A 19715-nucleotide genomic window follows, 5' to 3' on the forward strand; every position below is an offset into this window, starting at 1 on the left:
GATCTTCGCTGATGTTTGTTATATTTACGACATGCTGGTACATAGGGCACAAGATGGTCTTGATGACAGTAGCCCTAGAGGAGAGCGACAGCTGTCCGTTTGTCCAGTCCTTGAGACGCTCGACTGTGGTGTTGATAAGTTGTTGAACGTCGAGCACGGGCTCTGCTGCAAATGGGACCCCCAGGATGGTGAGGGGGGTCTCCTGTAGGGACGAGACCCATGGGGATGTTGTTTAGGTCCCAGACTCCATACGTCTTGATCTTAGTTTTGTCGGAGTTGGGTGTTAACCCCGACACTTTGAACCTCTCTAAGATGTTGAAGAAGCTCTGTATGGAGTCGTTGTCCCTGAGGGTGCCCACCACGTCGTCTGCATATGCAATTACTTTGGAGTCATCCGTGGTGAGTGGTAGTGGAATCCCTCTCACAGCTCTTGAGCTGTTGACTGCCCGTAGAAATGGCTCAAGGGCTAGTGCAAAGAGCAGTGGACTGAGGGAACACCCTTGTTTGACCCCTTTCTGGATGTTAATGGGGTCTGAAAGATGTCCATTGACGAGGAGGCGGGTGGAGCTGTTCATGTAGCTTCCTCTGATGATGGAAAGCAGTCCGCTGCTGACCCCGACTTTCTGCAGGATGTTGAACAGAATGGAGTGCCGGACGCTGTCGAACGCTCGGTTGAGATCGATGGTCAGCAGTGCCATTGAGTACGTCTTAAGGTTAACCAGACGTAGCAGTTCTCGGATGAGGATGAGATTAAACTCCATCGATCGGCCAGGAACACCATACACTTGTGTGCTGTTGATGACGTATCTCATCCCCAGCTTCAGTCTGTCATTGAGAACACGGGCGAGGATCTTGTAGTCCGTGTTCGACAGACTGATGGGCCTCCAGTTTTTGATGTTGGATGGATCCCTGTTGGCTTTGGGGATGAACACTGTATGGCATTCCACGAATTCTCGAGGCACGTTCCCTGTGTTGAGAAAGTTGTTGAATAGTGCCACGAGAATGGGGAGGATGTAGTCCCAGGCTTCTCGATAGAGTTCTGTGCTTAGTCCGTCTGGCCCAGGCGCTTTCTTCGTACGGCACTGCTTGAAGGCTGATGTTATTTCGGCCGCTGTAATTGGTGCATCCAACCCTGCTTGGATGTGTACAGGGAAGGGGTCAATATTCCAACAGGAGTAGTCTTGGGGGTACTGTTATCCTGGTAGAGGGTGTTGTAATACCCCCAGAAGGCCTTCAGGATGTCGAGTGTTGTGGTGTAAGTACACCCGCCTTCAGTGATGGTAGTGATGGTTCTCTCCTGTCGAAAATTGACATAGCGCCTGTTGTAGAAAGCAGCTGATTGCCTGTCTTCCGAGCGGAGGTGGAGTTGGATCTTGGTGTTCTTGTCTTCCACTTGCTTCTGTCTCTCCACTTCAGTGTCGAGATTAATGTCATGGATGGCGTTGTGACATGGAAAGCCTTGGCATTGGCTGGCCACGAACCAGCTTCTTTCCTTGTATAGATCACGAAGCCGAGATCTTCTGAGAAAGGTACGTTCTAGGCCCCATTTTATCATGTTTTCTTTGATGTTAGATTTTAGTTGTGCCCACGCGTCCCATTCCCAGCCAGCGGTGCTCCAAGTGGAGCACAGTTGGTTAAGCTTAGCCGAGAACAAGGACGGGAAGTCTGGTGGTAACTTCCAAGGGCCCGGACCAACTTCTACTGCTTCTAGTGGATGATACGTGAGCACAACCATTTTGTGGTCCGAGATGGTATAATTAATTTGAACGTGCCTTATGGCTTCGGATCTGGAGACAAGGGAGGGTGACAGGTAGAACCGGTCGAGCCGTGTGCCGATACCTTGGCCTGTCCATGTATAATCCCGACAGTAGGGGTTGTGCGCCCTCCAGATATCCATTAGCTGGAGATTCTTGAGGTGAATTCCCAGTTGCCTGTAGCCAGCAGTACCTGTATTGGGATTACCCCCCACTTTATCGTAGGCCGGGTCCGCCACGCAGTTAAAGTCCCCCATCAGGATGACGTGATGGGTGCCATATAAGTAAGTGTAAAGTGACTGGAAGAAAGTCGATCTTGATGTTGGATCTGCCGGGGCGTAGATGTTAATGTACCTGGTGGTACAGCCCCAGTACTTCCAGTCAATGGCAAGAACTCTCCCTTCTGCATCCCTCTGGATGTTATAGAAGGCTCCGAGGATGGGGGCTAGCATAAGTACCCCGACCCCGGCGCTGTTTCTGTTGCCGAAGCTCCAAAACGATGTTACGGGGTACTTATGGCTTAGTTCCTGCATGTCCTTGTAATGGAAAAAGTGCGTTTCCTGCAGGAACAAAAGCCGGATGTTGAACGCTAGCATGAGCTTCCACACCTCCTCTTGTTTTGATGGTGAGCGGAGCCCTCTGATGTTGAGCGAGGCAACGCAAAAAGGGGGTGGCGGCATTATGATGTTTTACGTTGTTATACCCGGCCTAGGTCCTTGATTCGCAATTGCTTGACATATTTTATTAAGGCTTTAATTTGTGGGGCGAGGTAGTATATCCCTCACCCTGCAGACCGGCTGCCAGTTCTGCATACAAGCTCGAGAGGACCTCGAACGCGTGACGACTGTTCTTAATCTTAAAACTTGCTAATTTATTGTCCACTATTTGATGGTCAAAGCAGTTGAATTGGGAGCCGGTGTGTCTACTAATTTTAGAGTTAATGCTCTCTTGATGGCGGGAAGGGGTTTCCACCTCCATTTCGGACTCAGATGTTGTTGAGTCCGTGCTTTTGCTGGAGCGGCTTCGATGTTTTTTCCCCATTTTAGGGGAAGCCTGCTCCTTCCTCTTCTTAGGAGGTTCTTTGGGGGGTGGAAGTTGATGTTTCCCTTCCTCTGTCTTCTGTTCTTCTGCAGGGTGGACGCTGGCTACTATAGGGGAAGTATTAGAAACGTCTACAGACGAAGCTTCCTCCGATGTTGTTGAGGGGGGGGGTAACTGGTGAAGTGTTATCCATAGCTTCTTCTGTACCCTCGGTTGTTAGTTGTTCCTCCGTCGCTGGTAGTGGTACGGTTGAAACGACCGAGGGGGGCACTGTTTCCTCAGCTGATGTTGTTGCTGGGTTAGTTGTTCCTCCGTCGCTGGTAGTGGTACGGTTGAAACGACCGAGGGGGGGACTGTTTCCTCAGCTGATGTTGTTGCTGGGGGGGGAAACAGTACCTTCTGCTGTTGATGGTGCAGGATGTTTCGTAATTTTCCCTAGAACTGTTTGAGAGAATGTTTTCTCCCCGATGGTGTTGGGGAGTACCGGAAATTCACCAGCGTCTTGAGCAGGCTGCGGGTTCAATGGTTCAATCGGTGCCCCTGCCCGCTCTGCAAATGTGCGCAGAGGACACGATGTTATTTTGTGCTCTGTATTGGAGCACTTTCGGCAGGGGTGTGGGCACTGGCTGGAGATGTGCCCGACGGTGACGCAGTTGAAACACTTGGCTCGGGGGCAGTCACTACCCAGATGTTCAGTTGAGCCACATCGCAGACACTGTCTTTGTACCCCGGGATAATTAACCATGACACGCGACGTGCCGATGGTAACGAGGTTTGGCACTGGCTGTCGCATGTCCATGGTAAAGGTGACTTCGCCGGAGTACCAGGCGGGGTCCTCACTGGCTGGAGATGTGCCCGACGGTGACGCAGTTGAAACACTTGGCTCGGGGGCAGTCACTACCCAGATGTTCAGTTGAGCCACATCGCAGACACTGTCTTTGTACCCCGGGATAATTAACCATGACACGCGACGTGCCGATGGTAACGAGGTTTGGCACTGGCTGTCGCATGTCCATGGTAAAGGTGACTTCGCCGGAGTACCAGGCGGGGTCCTCCTTAGAGACGCTCTTCTTTATATTACTCACTTTCCCCCACTTACTAAAAGTTTGTACAAGCACGTCTTCTCCGGCTTCTAGATATTCCATAGGGAAGCGGTCGATCTTAATTTGACGTACTTGTGACCCCACCATGGTAGGGGTCACCTGCTTCCCTTGGACGGGGAAACCCTTCAGAAGTTGATCTCTCGAAGCTAAATTCTTGACTACTATAAGAAATCGTCCTCCTCCATACGGGATGAAGGAGTAGATGTTAGAAACTCCTATTATCTCCTTAAGGGCTGTAGTAAGTGCTCTAGGATCCTCCATTCCTGGAATCTCCACTCCTAATGTCCGGGTCCTGGGGGGGACGGGGATTACTCTGCTCATGGTTGATCTCTGCGTTCTAAAAAAAGAGAAAAATAAAGAGTCCTAAGACTCTGTAAGGAAATCCCGTAGTGCGTATAAACGCACTACCAGCAAGTTAGTAGAGTTAGAACTAAGAATACAAAAGGTTAGTACAACCAACTAAATAACAAGTATAAATAACAAATTATTATTAGTAAGTAACAAATTTAACAAAGAATAAATACAATACTGTCCTGTGGCAATCGAGGTCTCTTCAGTGGGGAGCCAGGCCCAAGTGGAGATACCAAGGCAGAAGCATTAGCAAGGTCATCTCCTCCTATAGGAGCTGCCAAGCGGTGTGCCACCTTTTTATTAAATTACTCTGGATTTAGAGAAAGATGTTGAAAGTTTATTTTTCACTTGGTCAGACTATAATAAATTTAGTTTAACCCTTTATCCAAGTGTGTGCAAACAAAGAAGTTCGACTGAAAGTATCTTTAGGACTGGGGTAAGGTGGTACAACACCGGGCGACTCCTTGCAAAGGTGGAGAAAGCCACCAATACTCCTATCTCAGTATCTCCCATAATGCAAAACATATCTCCTTGTGGATATGTATAATATTATGCATTAAGGGAAGGGCCACTACCCAGACTAGTTTCGCCCTTACAAAATGATTCTAACTTTCCAAGTGTGTGCGTTGTAAGGTTTACTATACGCACGCTTTACTAAGTCTAAGTAAACAAATAGTAAATCAAATTGTTAGGCTGCATATTTTCATTAAGCCACTTTCAGTTGCCTTCAAATGGTTTTTTACTTACTATTATAGATACAAAATAGATTGTTAATACGGCACACGCTAAAATATCAATACAGATGCGCACTGTTCTAACAAACTTATCATTGTTGCAGTGTTGCCATCACTCGCCTTGAGAAAATAACAATGCATCTACAGTTCCCTGTAATGATGGAGAGTGATGTTTGTAATAGAACAGAAATTGTAACTCACCAATTTTGTTATTCAGTCTTGAACTTCAAAATACAGGACAAAAAGCTGTCACAAAGAGTATCTCGGGAAAACGGGATGCATTAGCCAAAAAAGGGACTATCCCCTATTTTATGGGACATCTGGGATCCCTACTCATGGAGGTCAGATAATAATAATAATAATAATAATGGTAAAGTAAGCAAAACAAATGTTTAGACAAAGAAAAACAAAGTAAATGATGATTGGGGGAAGCATATATTGCCATTTTTTTGGATTTTGCAAAGAATTTGATAGGGTTCCACATGATAAGTTGATATTTATGTTGTAATGCATGAGGTTGGATATCAGATTAGTAAATTAGAGTGGAAATTGGTTGAAGATGCGAATGGAGGTGATGATTAGGAATATGAGAAGTGGCCTTCTTTTGTGTTTCATGAAATGAATAATGAAATTCATTTAATAACTGTTGTTTAATTAATAACGAAGATTTGAATGCAAATTAATGAATGAATTATTTATATCAATTGAAAATACTATGTGGACTTATATTAATGAAATAAAGCAACTTGACCTATATTTCTTTTGATCTCTGTAGAAATGAACATATTTCTACAGGGTGGCACAAAAGTAGCGAATGAGTTTACAATAATAATAACTTTTTAAATTGTAAGTTTTAAATTTATTTCTCTTCAAAACAGTAACGTATACACATTTTATAAGCTAGGTATGGAAGACTATGTCCTGTAAGTGACCACCATTTTCAGCTTCACAAAGTTGGGCTCTTTTGAGAACATTTTCCACTACAGGTGTCAGAGTATCTGACATTAATTCCCATATTTTGGCTCAAATGTTCTCCTTGAGCTGCTCTGTGGTTCTGGGTTTATTCACATACACTCTCTCCTTAAGATGTCCCCAAAGGAAAAAAGTCAGGGCCATTAAATCTGGCAAATGAGCTGGCCAATTGAATGCTGAATTTCTTGAAATTAAACATTTGCCAAAAATCTCCCTTAAGACCCCCATCGTGGCTTGATGGAACCATATTTCTGGAGTATCAGCAAGAGCTGGTCTTAAAAAATTGTTGATCATATCACGATATCACTCACTGGTTACAGTTATGTCACTTCAGGCAGAACGTGGTCTTCCAGATCTTGGCAGATCTCGCACTGCCCAAAATGTCCCACGAGCATTGGATCATCAATTCAGAGGATGCAATTTCGTGCATTAAAATGATGGCGATAGGCTCATTGGATCTGGATTATTGAACAATGATGTTCAAAATAATGCTCTATGATATTGTTTCATTGCATAATGGTGTAACATTCCATACTGAATCTCCCAGATGTACTTCACAAGCTCTGAAAAGAAAAATTAGAACAACACTGAATTTCAAAAAGTTATGATTTTTTTCAACCCTTTTGCTACTTTTGCACCACCCTATACTTATATAAATCAGTGAAACAAAATATATGCATGTTCATACTTCAATTAAATGATATGCACACTGTATGTAATAATTTTTCTGCTTGTGGAAATGGTGTTTGCATTCATAGTGCTAGGTCATTCAAAGAAAGGCCATTATGAGCTTGATTCCAACTAGAAAAACTTTCTAAGCCTTTCAACTAGTTTCAACTGGCTCCTGAGCTAGTCCATGTCTGGAATAGGGAAGTAAAGTTTTTTCTTCTGAAAATTTGGGTTTTTAATCCTGCAACTCGAGAAAAGCAACTGTAGAATTCATCCCATTTCAGACAATAATATTCAGTGTCCATACTTCATATTTGAGTTGCAAAACATTTTGGCAGTTAGAACTGAAGAAGGTACAGGAAGGCTTAATGCAGAATAAAATTATCTTGATGTGAGAAAAGGGTGCAAACTATCCCCTCTCTTATTCACCCCCACATTGCCCAAATTAATATTTTTCATACTTGGTTGCCTGAGTGGTTAGCGTATCTGCTCTCCAGATACCAAAAGGCTGCGGGTTTGAATCCCGCCATGAGCATGGACGTTTGATTGTCTGTGAAAATACTAGTGGTGATGGTGAACATTAGATGGCATTGATGTAGATAATGCAGTTGGTGGATCACTGTAGTTGGTAGATTGAGTGGTGGAGACGGAGAGTTGTAGAGTAGGTGCCCTCCCTTGATGAGTCTTTGGACTCCCTGGAGGTGTCAAATAATAATAATAATAATAATATCAAAATCATTGATAGCCTTGAGTAAGCTATCTGTAATGGCTACGAGTGGTGATTGACTGTCCCCCAGTCTTCTAAAGTTAGCTAAGGATAGATGGCCTAGCCCACTTCTGTTGGGGGATAAAAGGTGTTAGCAGAATTATGAATTATAATTCTATAATTAATAGTAAATAATAATAATATAGTAAATAATAATTATTATTTATTTGTTTGCTTGCTTGTTTATTTTATTATCTAACTTCAGACAGTACGAGTTGAACTATGTTGATTATAGTATCATCATGTGTCGATATATTCATTAATAAAATTGAAGATTTTAAATAATTATAACAATAGTTGTTTTCTCTCTAGATATTAATGAATGTTCTTTGAATCTGCACAATTGTGGTGCAAGTCAACGTTGTGACAATACAATAGGATCATTTACATGTGTCAGAGTGACCAGCTGTGGTACAGGCTATACACTCAATGCAGGAACAGAAATATGTGAAGGTAGAGTATGACTACTGAAGATACACATCAATTTTAGGAAATATCTTTTTTTAAATTTCATTTAACATTTAACAACAATAAAACCTTTTTTTTCTTTTTTTTTTTTTTTTTTTTTTGGAAATGCACAATAAAAAACATAATTAGCAAAATCAAAATTATTTTCAAAGCACTGTATACTAGACAGGTACGTGGTACGTTTAGTGTGTGTAAATTATTACACACTAAACGTACTACTATTTCTGCTATTACATTCTATTCTAATAAATGATTGAACAGTTGATTTGTTTTTTTTTGGTTAACAATCAGTTAACCAATCCTTGAAAATGAATTAGTGTAGTTAGCAGGGTGTTAGAGCTACACACACACACACATATATATATACACATATATATAACAATTTGTAGTATTAACTCGGAATTGGGATATGTTCATTTTTATATATACTAACTATAACCGAGACTAGAATAACAATTAAATTTATTCAAAACACAACATGTTTCATTGGACTGTCTGCCTTCTTCAGGCACGGGAACATAGAAAGCAAATAAACACTATAAGAAACATTGTTTCACTATAGAGAGAAATAAGCTGCCAGAATCTGTTGTGGGTGCCATGATTATGAATGAGTTCAAAGCAAGGTATGATAGATACTGTGTGAATGCTGAATTGTTCTTGACATGATGTTTAGGGCCTCTCTCAATGAGTCTAAGGATTCCTTGGAGTTGCCCGTAATAATAATTATAATTATTATTATTAGATCCTTGTTTATTATTATTAATAATAATAATTTTATATAATATTATAATAATAATATTATTATTATTATAATAAACAGATGCCTGTGGCACTCCACTAGTGACCTTCTTCTTTCAGGGTACCACTCCTCAATATAAAAATAACCTACTGATACCTATCCGACAGCCAATCAGTTATCCAACTTACTAGTCTGTTATCTAATCCCATCTGTTTCAGTTTAGCTACCAGCTTCTCATGTGCCAGTCTGTCAAAGATTTTGAAAAATCCAATTACACCACCATACAATTCCCAGGAGTGTACAAAATCACGTGTGACTGCAGGAAACAATACTATGGCCAAACTGAAAAATCCATCCTCCTACATCTGGAAGAACACCAGAGGGACATTGCCTACAAAAGAACTAGAGCAATTGCCCTGTCTAGCCATGTACTGTTTTCAGTAAATACAAATGATGAAGGCAAGTCAACATGAGATAAATTGGACAACAACTTCAAACCTTCATATATGCCGTGACGAGGTGGAGCACCGCATAGTCGAGTCTAAGGAAATTGTTATGGACCCTCGTCACATAAATAATAACCTTAGCTATAATCTACCGGACTCTTTCAGCTCTGCTATCCGATATTGGCACACTCGTGAAATCAGACACATGCAGCTGCTAAACAATAGAACTTCAACACAGACTGTAGCTACAGTTCAAAGCTGACTGAATTTTATAATAGTCGTTTTTATAGTGATACGATGTTTCTTATAGTGTTTATTTGCTTTCTAAGTTCTTCCCTTGCTTGATAAAGTTGGACAATCCAATGAAACATGTTGCGTTTTGAATAAATTTAATTGCTATTCTAGTCTCGGTTATAGTCAGTATATATAAAAATTAATATACATCTTCTCTCTAATATAAAATGATAAGCTTTTCTGTAACGTTTTTGTGTCACGTTTTTTTTTTTTTTGTCAAGTTATTTGAAACGTTTTGAAACTCAGGGCTACCCTGAGTGTCGAGTCTTCAAAATTCAAGTCATCAAAATTCAAGGAGAACAGACCTACCAGTCCCGAACTCAGGGGGGGGGGGGCATCAAAGGGGCAGAGCCCTCCCTAGTATATATATATATATATATATATATATATGACAGAATGATCATTGACTCGGTTAACATACATAGTTTTATGAAAAAAATTGAATGACTAGAACCGAGATTTAATTAAAAAAGGTTTTAATATAAACACACACTACTAGTTTTGGCCTGTAACTGCCTTCTTCAGGTGACATTATAAAAGAAAAAACACTAAACATTGAGGGTTAAAAGACTATGAACATCATAGACAGTCTTTATACATAATTAGCATTAAAACATTGTAGTTGTATTTGAAGCTGTTCTTTCATTTGTTGCATTGTTGGGAGAGTGCGTGCTTGCTGCATCACGTGAACGCCAGTACATGATTACAGCTGAATGACTATCCGGGAGGTTGTAGCTTAAGTTGTTATTTAGATGAACAGGATTGAAGATGATTTCTCTCGATTCCACAATTTTTCTCTCTATTTCGTCACTGCAACGGAAGATGTTTGTAGATTTTTCCCAGCAGACTTTGTGACTTTGGTTATCATCATTAGGATTAGCTGAGAAGAGGATATGACTTGATAATGCACTTGCTCGCTGTCTCTTGTAAGTAATGCTCTCATGTGTTCTTCCATACGCATTTCGACAGATTTGTCTGTCTGCCCGAAATATATATATATATATATATATATATATATATACAGTTAAAAAGTTAGGAAAGATTAGCTGATTTAAAATTACTATCTCCTACAAAGGGAATAGACATAGACCATCAGATCTGTATAGGTTAGGAGAGTGAAGTAAAGTTTCACATTTCTTTATAAGACCATTCCATGGGGGAAGTGACTTTTGTGAAGGACTCTTGTCTTGTTCCAATGAACTCTGTCTAGTGTTGATGGTATGCTCTGCAAGTCCAGACTGTTCAGGTTTAATGTATTGAATATACAACTTGGGTTCTTCTATCTAAATAGAAGCAGATCTTCCCGTTTGTCCAAAATAAGATAACCCACAAGAGGAAGAGATCTGGTAGACACCTGGATGACGGATGCTTGTTTTTTTAGAAGTGAGAAAGGTGGCAATTTTTCTAATGTTTTGAAAGGCAACAAAAATATTTAGTAGTTTTAAAACTTTTGCTATCTGTTCACTGATGCCTTGCGCATAAGGGACAGGAATACGTGTTATTTCTTCTGTATTTGAAGAAAAAGAAATATCAAAACTACTTAAAGCTCTTTTGATGAAAGAATTCTCATATCCATTAGATAGAAAAGAGGAATCAATATATTGCAAAATTCTTTCTGTAATACTTCCTCTGAAGAACAAAAGGAGTGGCCCCGATGAACCAGTGTTTTAATAGTTCCTGCCTTTTGACTGGGATGGTGATGAGATTCAGCATGGATATAATGGCCTGTATGAGTCTCCTTTCTATAGACTGAGAAATGTAGGTTACCATCTGGTTGGCAAAGAATTAAAAAATCTAAAAACGCTAACTGCCTTATTTACTTCCTTCTAGGGTGAACTGGATCCTTGGATGAAGTGCATTTAATTTGGAGAGAAACTGTTGTAATTCATCAGGAGAAAAAATGCATTGCTGTTCCTTCGATTTGTTGATAACTTGTTTATAAAGGAAAAATAACCAGAATGCATTACAAAATCAAATATTTTAACAATGTCTGAAGGAAATTCTTGTTGCAGTAATTCAATGGTGTCAGATAAAGGAACATTAGTAAATAATGACACAACATCTAAACTAATCATAATATCTGAAATTTTATTTTTGAAATCCAAAGAATTTTTTATATAAGTAACAGTTCTTCTAGTTGAAGAAGTGAGTAAATTTAATAAAAATTTTGAAATTTTATAAGTGAGACTGCACAGATAGCCTAGTGACTGTGTGCTTCACAACCATATGCCTGGGGAAGGAGTGTCCTAGGTTCAATTCCTGTCAGAGACGTGAGGAGCTGAAGGATCTTCCTCAGCAATAGCCAAGTTAGCCGGTCTTGGGTATGGACAGTAAGATTTTTTCCCCAGTTTATCCTGGGGTTTTTCATCCCACAAACAGGCAAACCGGATCCATGAACACACAGGATACAGCTATAGGATATAGTACATCAAGGAAGGCAACAGGAAACCACCTTGCTCATAGTCACTTCCATAGTATGGTTAGCATAGCTGCCCCTACCATCTGGATGGATGAAAGGAAACTAATCATCATCATAAGTGGAACAACCTATACAGTCTACAACTGGTCTTAACAGAATGCCTATTTATGAACTTCATACAATCTAGGTGGATGACCGAAGGAGGTTTTAAGTTTTTGCTTTTGATCTTCATCCCATAGAGATACATTATCTATAAGAGAATTAAGTCTTTTTAATTGACTACCAGTAGAATCTGATCTGAGGGGCCTGTAAGTTGAATAGTTGTGGACCAGTAGAGACATTTTTCTCTCATATTCTCTTCTATCTTGAATAACTACAGCCTTTACTTTGTTAGATTTCATAATAATTAAATTATTATTATTCTTCAGTGAAAATTCTACTAATAAATAATATTTTACTTGAATTAATTCTGTTATTATAATTTTAAGTAATATGTCTGCTCAGGTATTTCCTTACTGAAACAAATACTGCTCTTATCAACCCATTTCTGAATCCTAGTCCTCACCAACTTCTCTAATACCTTAACAACAACAACCTGACACCCAGATTGGTCTCTGATTTGTAGCCTTAATCTTATAATGGGACTTGCCTTGTCACAAAACTCATGTTAAATAATTGCACCAAACGTACTATTAATTCTGTAGGGCATTCCCTCAAGACACGTGGTGATACACGGTCAAATCCCACTGCCTTGTTAACATGAAGTTTACTTAATTCCTCATATACTTCCTGCTCAATCACCACCTGTTCCTCCTCTGCCATACATTCTACACTCCAGCTTTTGCTGATGTTGCCTTCACAAAGATACACTGATAATACACTGATAAACTGATCATTGAATACTTCAGCTATATCCTCTTATTCCATATAAATTTATTCAGTTGACTTCATACCATACCACTTTGTTGATTCTATTGTTTATTTCCATATTTAATTTACCATCTTGACTAAAAATCATGCCTAAGTAGCTGAAATGTTTTACTTGTTCTATAGGCTCTCCATTGACAATGCAGTTGATATTTTCAATGCTTCTACCTATTTTCATTGTATCTTTGTCTTGTTATTGCTGACTTTCATACCACATCTATTACAACAGTTATTCAATTTAGTCAGGGAATCTTGGACTTGTAGTGGATTTATTTAGAAGTATAACATCTCTAATTTTGATATCAAGTTGAATACTACTTTCCTTCATAATGTGATCCATATAGATAATGAATAACAGAGGGGATAATGTACATTCTTGTCTGACTCCAGATTTAACATAAAACCATCTTCCAGTGCTTCCTTCAATTCTAACTGCTGACTTACAACTCAAATAAAGACTAAGTATTGCTTGATGTAATGCTCCATTGACACCATACAACCGCAGCATATTGAATAGCTTTTCTCTTGGCACCTTGTCACATGCCTTTTCCAGATCTACAAAACTTAATACAGATCTTTGTTATATTTCCATGATTTCTCAACTATTTGTCATAAAGTGATGATCTGATCCTAACAGCCTCTATTTGGCCTGAATCCAGCTTGTTCTTCTCCAGGCTTCCCTTCCACAATCCTTCTCAACCATTTCTCAAGTATATTTGCATATATATCTTACCAGAAACACTCAGTAGGGAAATACCTCTGTAATTCTCGCATTCAGTTTTATTTCCCTTTTTATATATGGGTACTATGAGACAGTGGCATAGCTAGAGCTGTTGCCGCCCGGGTCGGTCCCTGAGTTTTCCGCCCCTCTCAATACACACCAAAAATACTACAAAAAAGTCAACACGATGTATAGGGAAATAAATTAAAACACTATGTTTATATTTGAAGTAAAACTTTAATTTCAAACTGTAGAATTAAAGCAAAACTTTAATTTATAAATGTTATTTTTCTTGCTTTTCTGTTAGCAAAATCGTCACTGACATTGGTGAAGTCTATTTCATAGCAATGTAGGTAATTCTTAATCAAATTTTATTTAGAAAAATTCCTCTCACAACTAGCAACACTTACAGCAATTGTGAGGAAAATTCTCAGTAGTATTACAATATTTGGAACTGAGTTCTCGAGACTATTTTAGAATTAACTGCAAAAGTTCAAAAAGGTTTCAAAGTGCCACCTGGGCCTGACCGCCCCCCCCCCCCCTAGCTATGCCATGCCACTGCTGTGAGAGCTCTACTCCAATCATCTGGAATTCATCCCTCTCTCCAGGCCTTCTGAACTATGCAGTACAGCCACTGTAAGACTTTTATACTTCCATACTGGGGGGACATGGAAGGTGCTTCCTAGTAAAATGTGTGATTTATGCATTCTGGCATCCCCTGAGTTAACACTGGCTGATCCTTCCACTCCAGAAGCAACTTTTGCGCAGTTATTATGCCTAGAGCTCTTAATCTTATCTCTTTAAAATGACTCTCAGAAGACAGAACAAGATTTTGTCAAAGGCTAAAATGTCAATAATTTCTATGAATATAGAGGTCTCTCAACACATAAAGAAGAACTCTTGCATAAACTTTATCAAGAACTAAATTGTGATATATTGTGTATACAGGAAACATACAGAGATATAAATCAACGACGTCCGAAAATTCCAGGAATGAAATTATCAGTGAAACATTCCCATAGCAAATATGGTAGTGTCATTTCCATTAGACCAGACCTTCAGATCCTCACAACATCTATTACGAGAAATGACATAGAGATAATCGCTGTAGAATTGAGTAATTCTGTCAACTATTCTATCTACAAACCCCCAAATGTAGCTTTCTCCTTTAAACCACCTGCCAATCTTAAGAGGCAGAAAGTGTCTTTCTTTATTGGTGACTTTAATAGCCTCATTATTGTCTGGGGGGTTACCCTCAAGATGATGCGAATGGAGAGACTGTGTTGGAATGGGCTGAATCATACCATCTATCCCTTATCCATGATAGTAAACATCCTCCTTCATTTTACAGCAGAAGATGGAAGTGGGGCTGTAACCCAGATCTCATCTTTGTGAGTGAGAAGATAGCCCACCAGTGCATAAAAGCTGTTTGTATGCCTATTCCAAATTCACAACATCGACCTATAATGTGTCAATTACTAGCAGCAATCTGACCACAAATTGTTCACCTTAGACAAAGATATAATTTTAAAAGGCAAACTGGGAAAAATTTTCCAACCTATTAGATGAGAAAATCAAAAACATTAACTCAATCCCAGAGACCTATGACCAATTCATTGAAGCCGTTTGGAAATGCTCCCAAGAAGCTATCCAGGATGTAGAATTAACTATTTCCAAGGATTAACTCCTGAGATAACTGCTCAATTGATAGGATACTGCAACTTATTTGAAAGAGATCCTTTTAGTGTTGAAACTATAGCAAGCAGTTAACAGGTTGTTACATCCATATTGGAAGCAAAATGGGAACAATGGATAAAGTTAATGAATGAAATAGATATGGGAAGGAATACCCCAAAAGCCTTCTGGCTACTCAGATGCCTCAGCAATGACCCAAACAAAACTTTGACACATTCTAATGTCTCGGAAAATCAAATAGCACACCCATTTCTTAAAAGTGGCAAACCTATAAATCCAGTTCGAATACAAAAGACAGGGCTTCAGAGAGAATATGGTGAAGAAACAGTTATTTTCTCCAAACATTTTACAATGGAAGAACTTAATAGGGCAATTAAAATTTGTAAGAAAGGAAAAGCAGCAGGTCTGGATGATGTTTGTATTGAGCAAATCAAGGAATTTGGTCCTGTGACCAAAGACTGGATGCTGAATTTATTCAACAATTGTATTGATATCTGCAAAATACCCAAAGTTTGTAGAAGAGCTAGAGAAATTGCAGTTCTCAAACTAGGGAAAGATGCAAGTGATCTCATAAATTGTAGACCTATCTCTCTATTGTGTCATCGATATAAGATTCTTGAGCAAATGATCCTCGAAAAACTAATGAGGATAATTGATTCACTCATAATCGCTGGCTTTCGAGCTAAGAAAAGTTGTACATCACAAGTTCTTCAACTAACACAGTATATTGAGGATAGTTTTGAGAACTGGAACATAACAGGTGTAGTTTTTATAGACTTAACTGCTGCTTATGATATGGTAAACCACCACATATTGTTAAATAAACTGTACAAAATGACAAAAGATTATAAGGTAACTCAACTAATTAGATGCCTTCAGAATTGAAGATATTTTGTTGAATTTCAAGGACAACGTGGTCATTGGAGGAATCAGAAGAACAGCCTCCCTTCTCTCCCCGAAGCTTTTTCACATCAATACAAATGACCAGCCTCTCCCCAAAGATACAAAAAGTTTTATCTATGTTAATGATCCTGCCATTGCCACTCAGGCAGATCATTTTGAGAGTGTAGAACAAAAGCTCGCTGAAGCACTGATTGAACTTAGCCATTAGTATAGTGAAAACCAGTTGAAACCTAATCCCTAAAAACCCAAGTCTGTGCCTTCCATTTAAAGAATAAACACGCAACAAGGAAACTACAAATAACTTGGGAGAGCACTCACTTAGATCATTGTCCAACACCTAAATATTTAGGGGTAACTTTAGACTATGCTCTCACTTATGAAAGACATTGTATAAATACAAAACATAAAGTAACTGCAAGGAATAGTATTCTCTGGAAACTATCCAGCACTAGGGTAACACAAGCTCAAACAATAAGGACCACTGCCTTAGCTCTATGTTACTCAGCTGCAGAATACGCGTGCTCTGTATGGTATAGATCCTGCCATGCTAAGTAGTGGATGTTGCCTTAAATGAGACATGTAGACTCCTTACTGGTTGTTTGAGACCAACACCCTGTGAAAAATTCTATTGTTTAGCTGGCATAGCACCTCCAGATATTAGACACGAGATGGCAGCTGGAAATGAGAGGCTGAAGGCATCCGTGTCTACAGACCATTCCCTTGCCCATTTGCTGGGCAAGGTAATATTTGAATATTACCTTGCCCAACAATAGTTAAAATCCAGAAAAAGCTTTCTTCATGCCACCAAAAGCCTTACCAAACCACTCCAAAAATCGCGATTAGCTTAACGGAAGACAAGAAACAATCACCTTACAGACTGGGTTGTACCATCTGAAAGTCTTCCACCAGGTCACAGAGAAAACTTGACCACCTGGAAAGCTTTAAATAGGCTGCAATGCGGTGTTGGAAGATCCAAGGATAATATAATAAATTGGGGACTCTCATGGAATCATCCCTATGTGAATGTGGGGAGGAGCAAAATAACAGAGGGGATAATGTACATTCCATGGCTCACCTCTTGAACTGTAGGTTATGTTTCTTTAGTTATACAATGGACGATTTGATTAATGCAAAAACAACACAATTTACATCATGAGTGCACACTCATGATGTAAATTGTGTTGTTTTTCTTTCCTTTTTAATTCCAATATATAATCAATTATTTTTTGTAAATTTATGTATAATTGAACTATGTTGCTTCTGAGACGAATAAATAAATAAAAACCTCCATACTTGAGCATTTCTGGTCGAATATCATCTACTCCTGCTGCCTTTCCACATTTCAGGCTTTTGATGGCTTTTTCTGCTTCAAAAGTATGGATATGTATTCCTGATTGCATGTCTGGTCATTATATTTTACAACTCTGCTGTCACTGATTGTTTCATTTAGCAATTTTTTGAAGTAATTACTCTATACTTCAAGAATATCTGTTTCTCCAGTATTCATGTCACCTTTATCATCTCTAATTCCTTTTACAACACTCTTTTCTTTCTGAGCTTCTTCTTCTACAACTCCAGAATATCTTACTACCTTCTTGATATTTATTTTCTGTGTTCTTACCAAAGTCTTCCCATGACTTTTGTTAACTAGTTTTACACAGTGTTTTGCTTTCTTAGATTTGTCTATGTATTCTCTAAGAGAACAAGCTGACTTATTTGCTAGGAACTTTTGATATGCTTTCTTCTTTTCTTTCACGGCCTCTTTAACTTCCTGTGTCCACCATGGAGTTCTAGTTTTTCTATCCTTGCAGACAACCTCACCACATGCTTCTCTGGCTGAATCAATCAATGTTTTCTTCAGGGCTTGCAACTGAATCTCCAAGGTTTGGTTCCTGTTCTCAAACTCTTTCATTTTTCTTGAATAATGTTTGTGTATTTTAGTCTACAGTTCACATCTGAGAGCTGCTCAAGTTTTATTCGCTTTAAAACTTTCTTACATGTTCTTTTCAGTATGAAATTCAATTTTACTCTACTTAAGACTAAATGGTGATCACTTCCAATTTCAAATTCTATGTACACTCTAATGTCCTGCACCAGTGGCAAAACATGACTATCAACAATAACATAATCAATGAGATTTTTCTTATTCCTTGCCTCTTCTCTCCATGTGAATTTGTGCACATTTTTATGTTGGAACAGTGTGTTAGTAATAACCAGCTCATGTTCTGAGCAGAAATCCAACAGGTATTTGCCATTATTATTAGCTTTGCTTTTTTCTCCAAATTTTCCCAAAATATTTTGGTGTGTCTGACAATCATTTCCTACTCTGCTATTTAGATCCGGAACAAGGACCAACTTTTCATTTTTCATTGTGTCAGTGGCTTTCTCTAAAGCCTCAAAAAATTCCTCCACTTCTACCTTAGTAGAACCCTCTGTGGGACCATAGCCACAAATAAGTCTCATTGTCCAGTTCCCCATTCTGATATTTGCCCACATCACTCTACTTGAAATTGCCTGCCATTCAAGAAGATTAGCCTCGTATTTAGTGTTGAATACTATGACTACTCCTTCTTTTCCTTGATTGTCATTGCCTGAATATAACATTCTGTATTTATTGCTCAGAAAGATCTCACCAGTTTTTGTCTGTTTTGTTTCATCACCCCCTATTATGTTGATCTGGTACTTTTCCAATTCCTCATAGCTCCATTTCTTTGCCATTCAGGCTTCTTATGTTGATAGTACCTCAGGTACTCGGCTAAATCCCAAATTGCGAGCCCATCCCCTTTTGTTCAGTATCCAGGTAGATACCTAACAGGGTGCACCACAAGAAGGTGAGAATTGGACATTAGGTGAAAATCCCTGGTTGGTTCTCCACATTCCTTTAAAGGCTATGTGGAGGTCTCCTCTCAGTTATACAGCTTTGACCCTCAAAACACTAAATTAGCTGTATACAAGTCAGTTTTCAAACCAATTTTAACTTATGGATCTGAGAGCTGGGTTAGAAGTAAAACACTTGACCAAAGACTAGAGACCACGATATGAGAGAAAGATTAGGGACATAAACAGATGGCATTAATCGCAATATCATATTAAAGAATGAGGATATTAGGAAAGAACTTGACATTGTTAGCATCCAGGAATGTGTTAGCAGAGCTAATCTCAGGTGGTATGGTCACTTAAACAGAATGGTAGAGGAAACATTAGCAAAACTAGTGTTCTCTGCCAGGTTGGTAGGAAAAAGACCTAGAGGAAGACCAAGATATAGGTGGATTGGTATGGTAAAAAGTGTCTTAGAAGATAGAAATATAAGATCTGATACTGTTGGGGTCTTGACAGGTAACAAATTGATTTGGAGGAAAATTGTAGATAGGAAGTTAGTAATGATGTAAATTTTCATGTAGTACTATCATATCCTGTACACCCCTTGACGGTACATGTCAGTAATTTGATGATGATGACGACTATATCCTCTGCATTGGTTAACAATCTGCCAGTTTCATCAATGGCCTAGCTTGTTCAGCCCAACAGTCCTTTAGCATATATGTTATATCCTTAGTTCCTACTGCTCAATTCTTATCCAGATTATGCAATAGCTCTAGAACCTACTTCACATATATCTCTATCTCTTCATTCATTATAGCGGTAGCATTGTGTACTGTGTTACATACAATAACAGATAGATCTTGCAAAGAGAGCGCTTATTATTTGCACTC

General features: G+C 39.0%; 1 protein-coding gene across 10 annotated transcripts in view; it reads left to right on the top strand.

Moving 5' to 3' along the window:
* Positions 1-19715, top strand: part of LOC150108392 (uncharacterized) — a 628716-nt gene that overhangs the window by 375970 nt on the left and 233031 nt on the right. For all 10 annotated transcript variants that reach the window (XM_090415800.1, XM_090415806.1, XM_090415807.1 and 7 more), the window contains one exon: positions 7703-7843. In XM_090415800.1, coding sequence (XP_090271926.1) covers positions 7703-7843 — 141 coding nt within the window. The remainder of the gene's footprint in view (positions 1-7702; positions 7844-19715) is intronic.

The sequence above is a fragment of the Typopeltis vanoorti genome, chromosome 3 (genome assembly GCF_054136105.1).
Source record: "Typopeltis vanoorti isolate ZY-2024b chromosome 3, IOZ_Tvanoo_1.0, whole genome shotgun sequence".
Taxonomy (NCBI): Eukaryota; Metazoa; Arthropoda; class Arachnida; order Uropygi; family Thelyphonidae; genus Typopeltis; species Typopeltis vanoorti.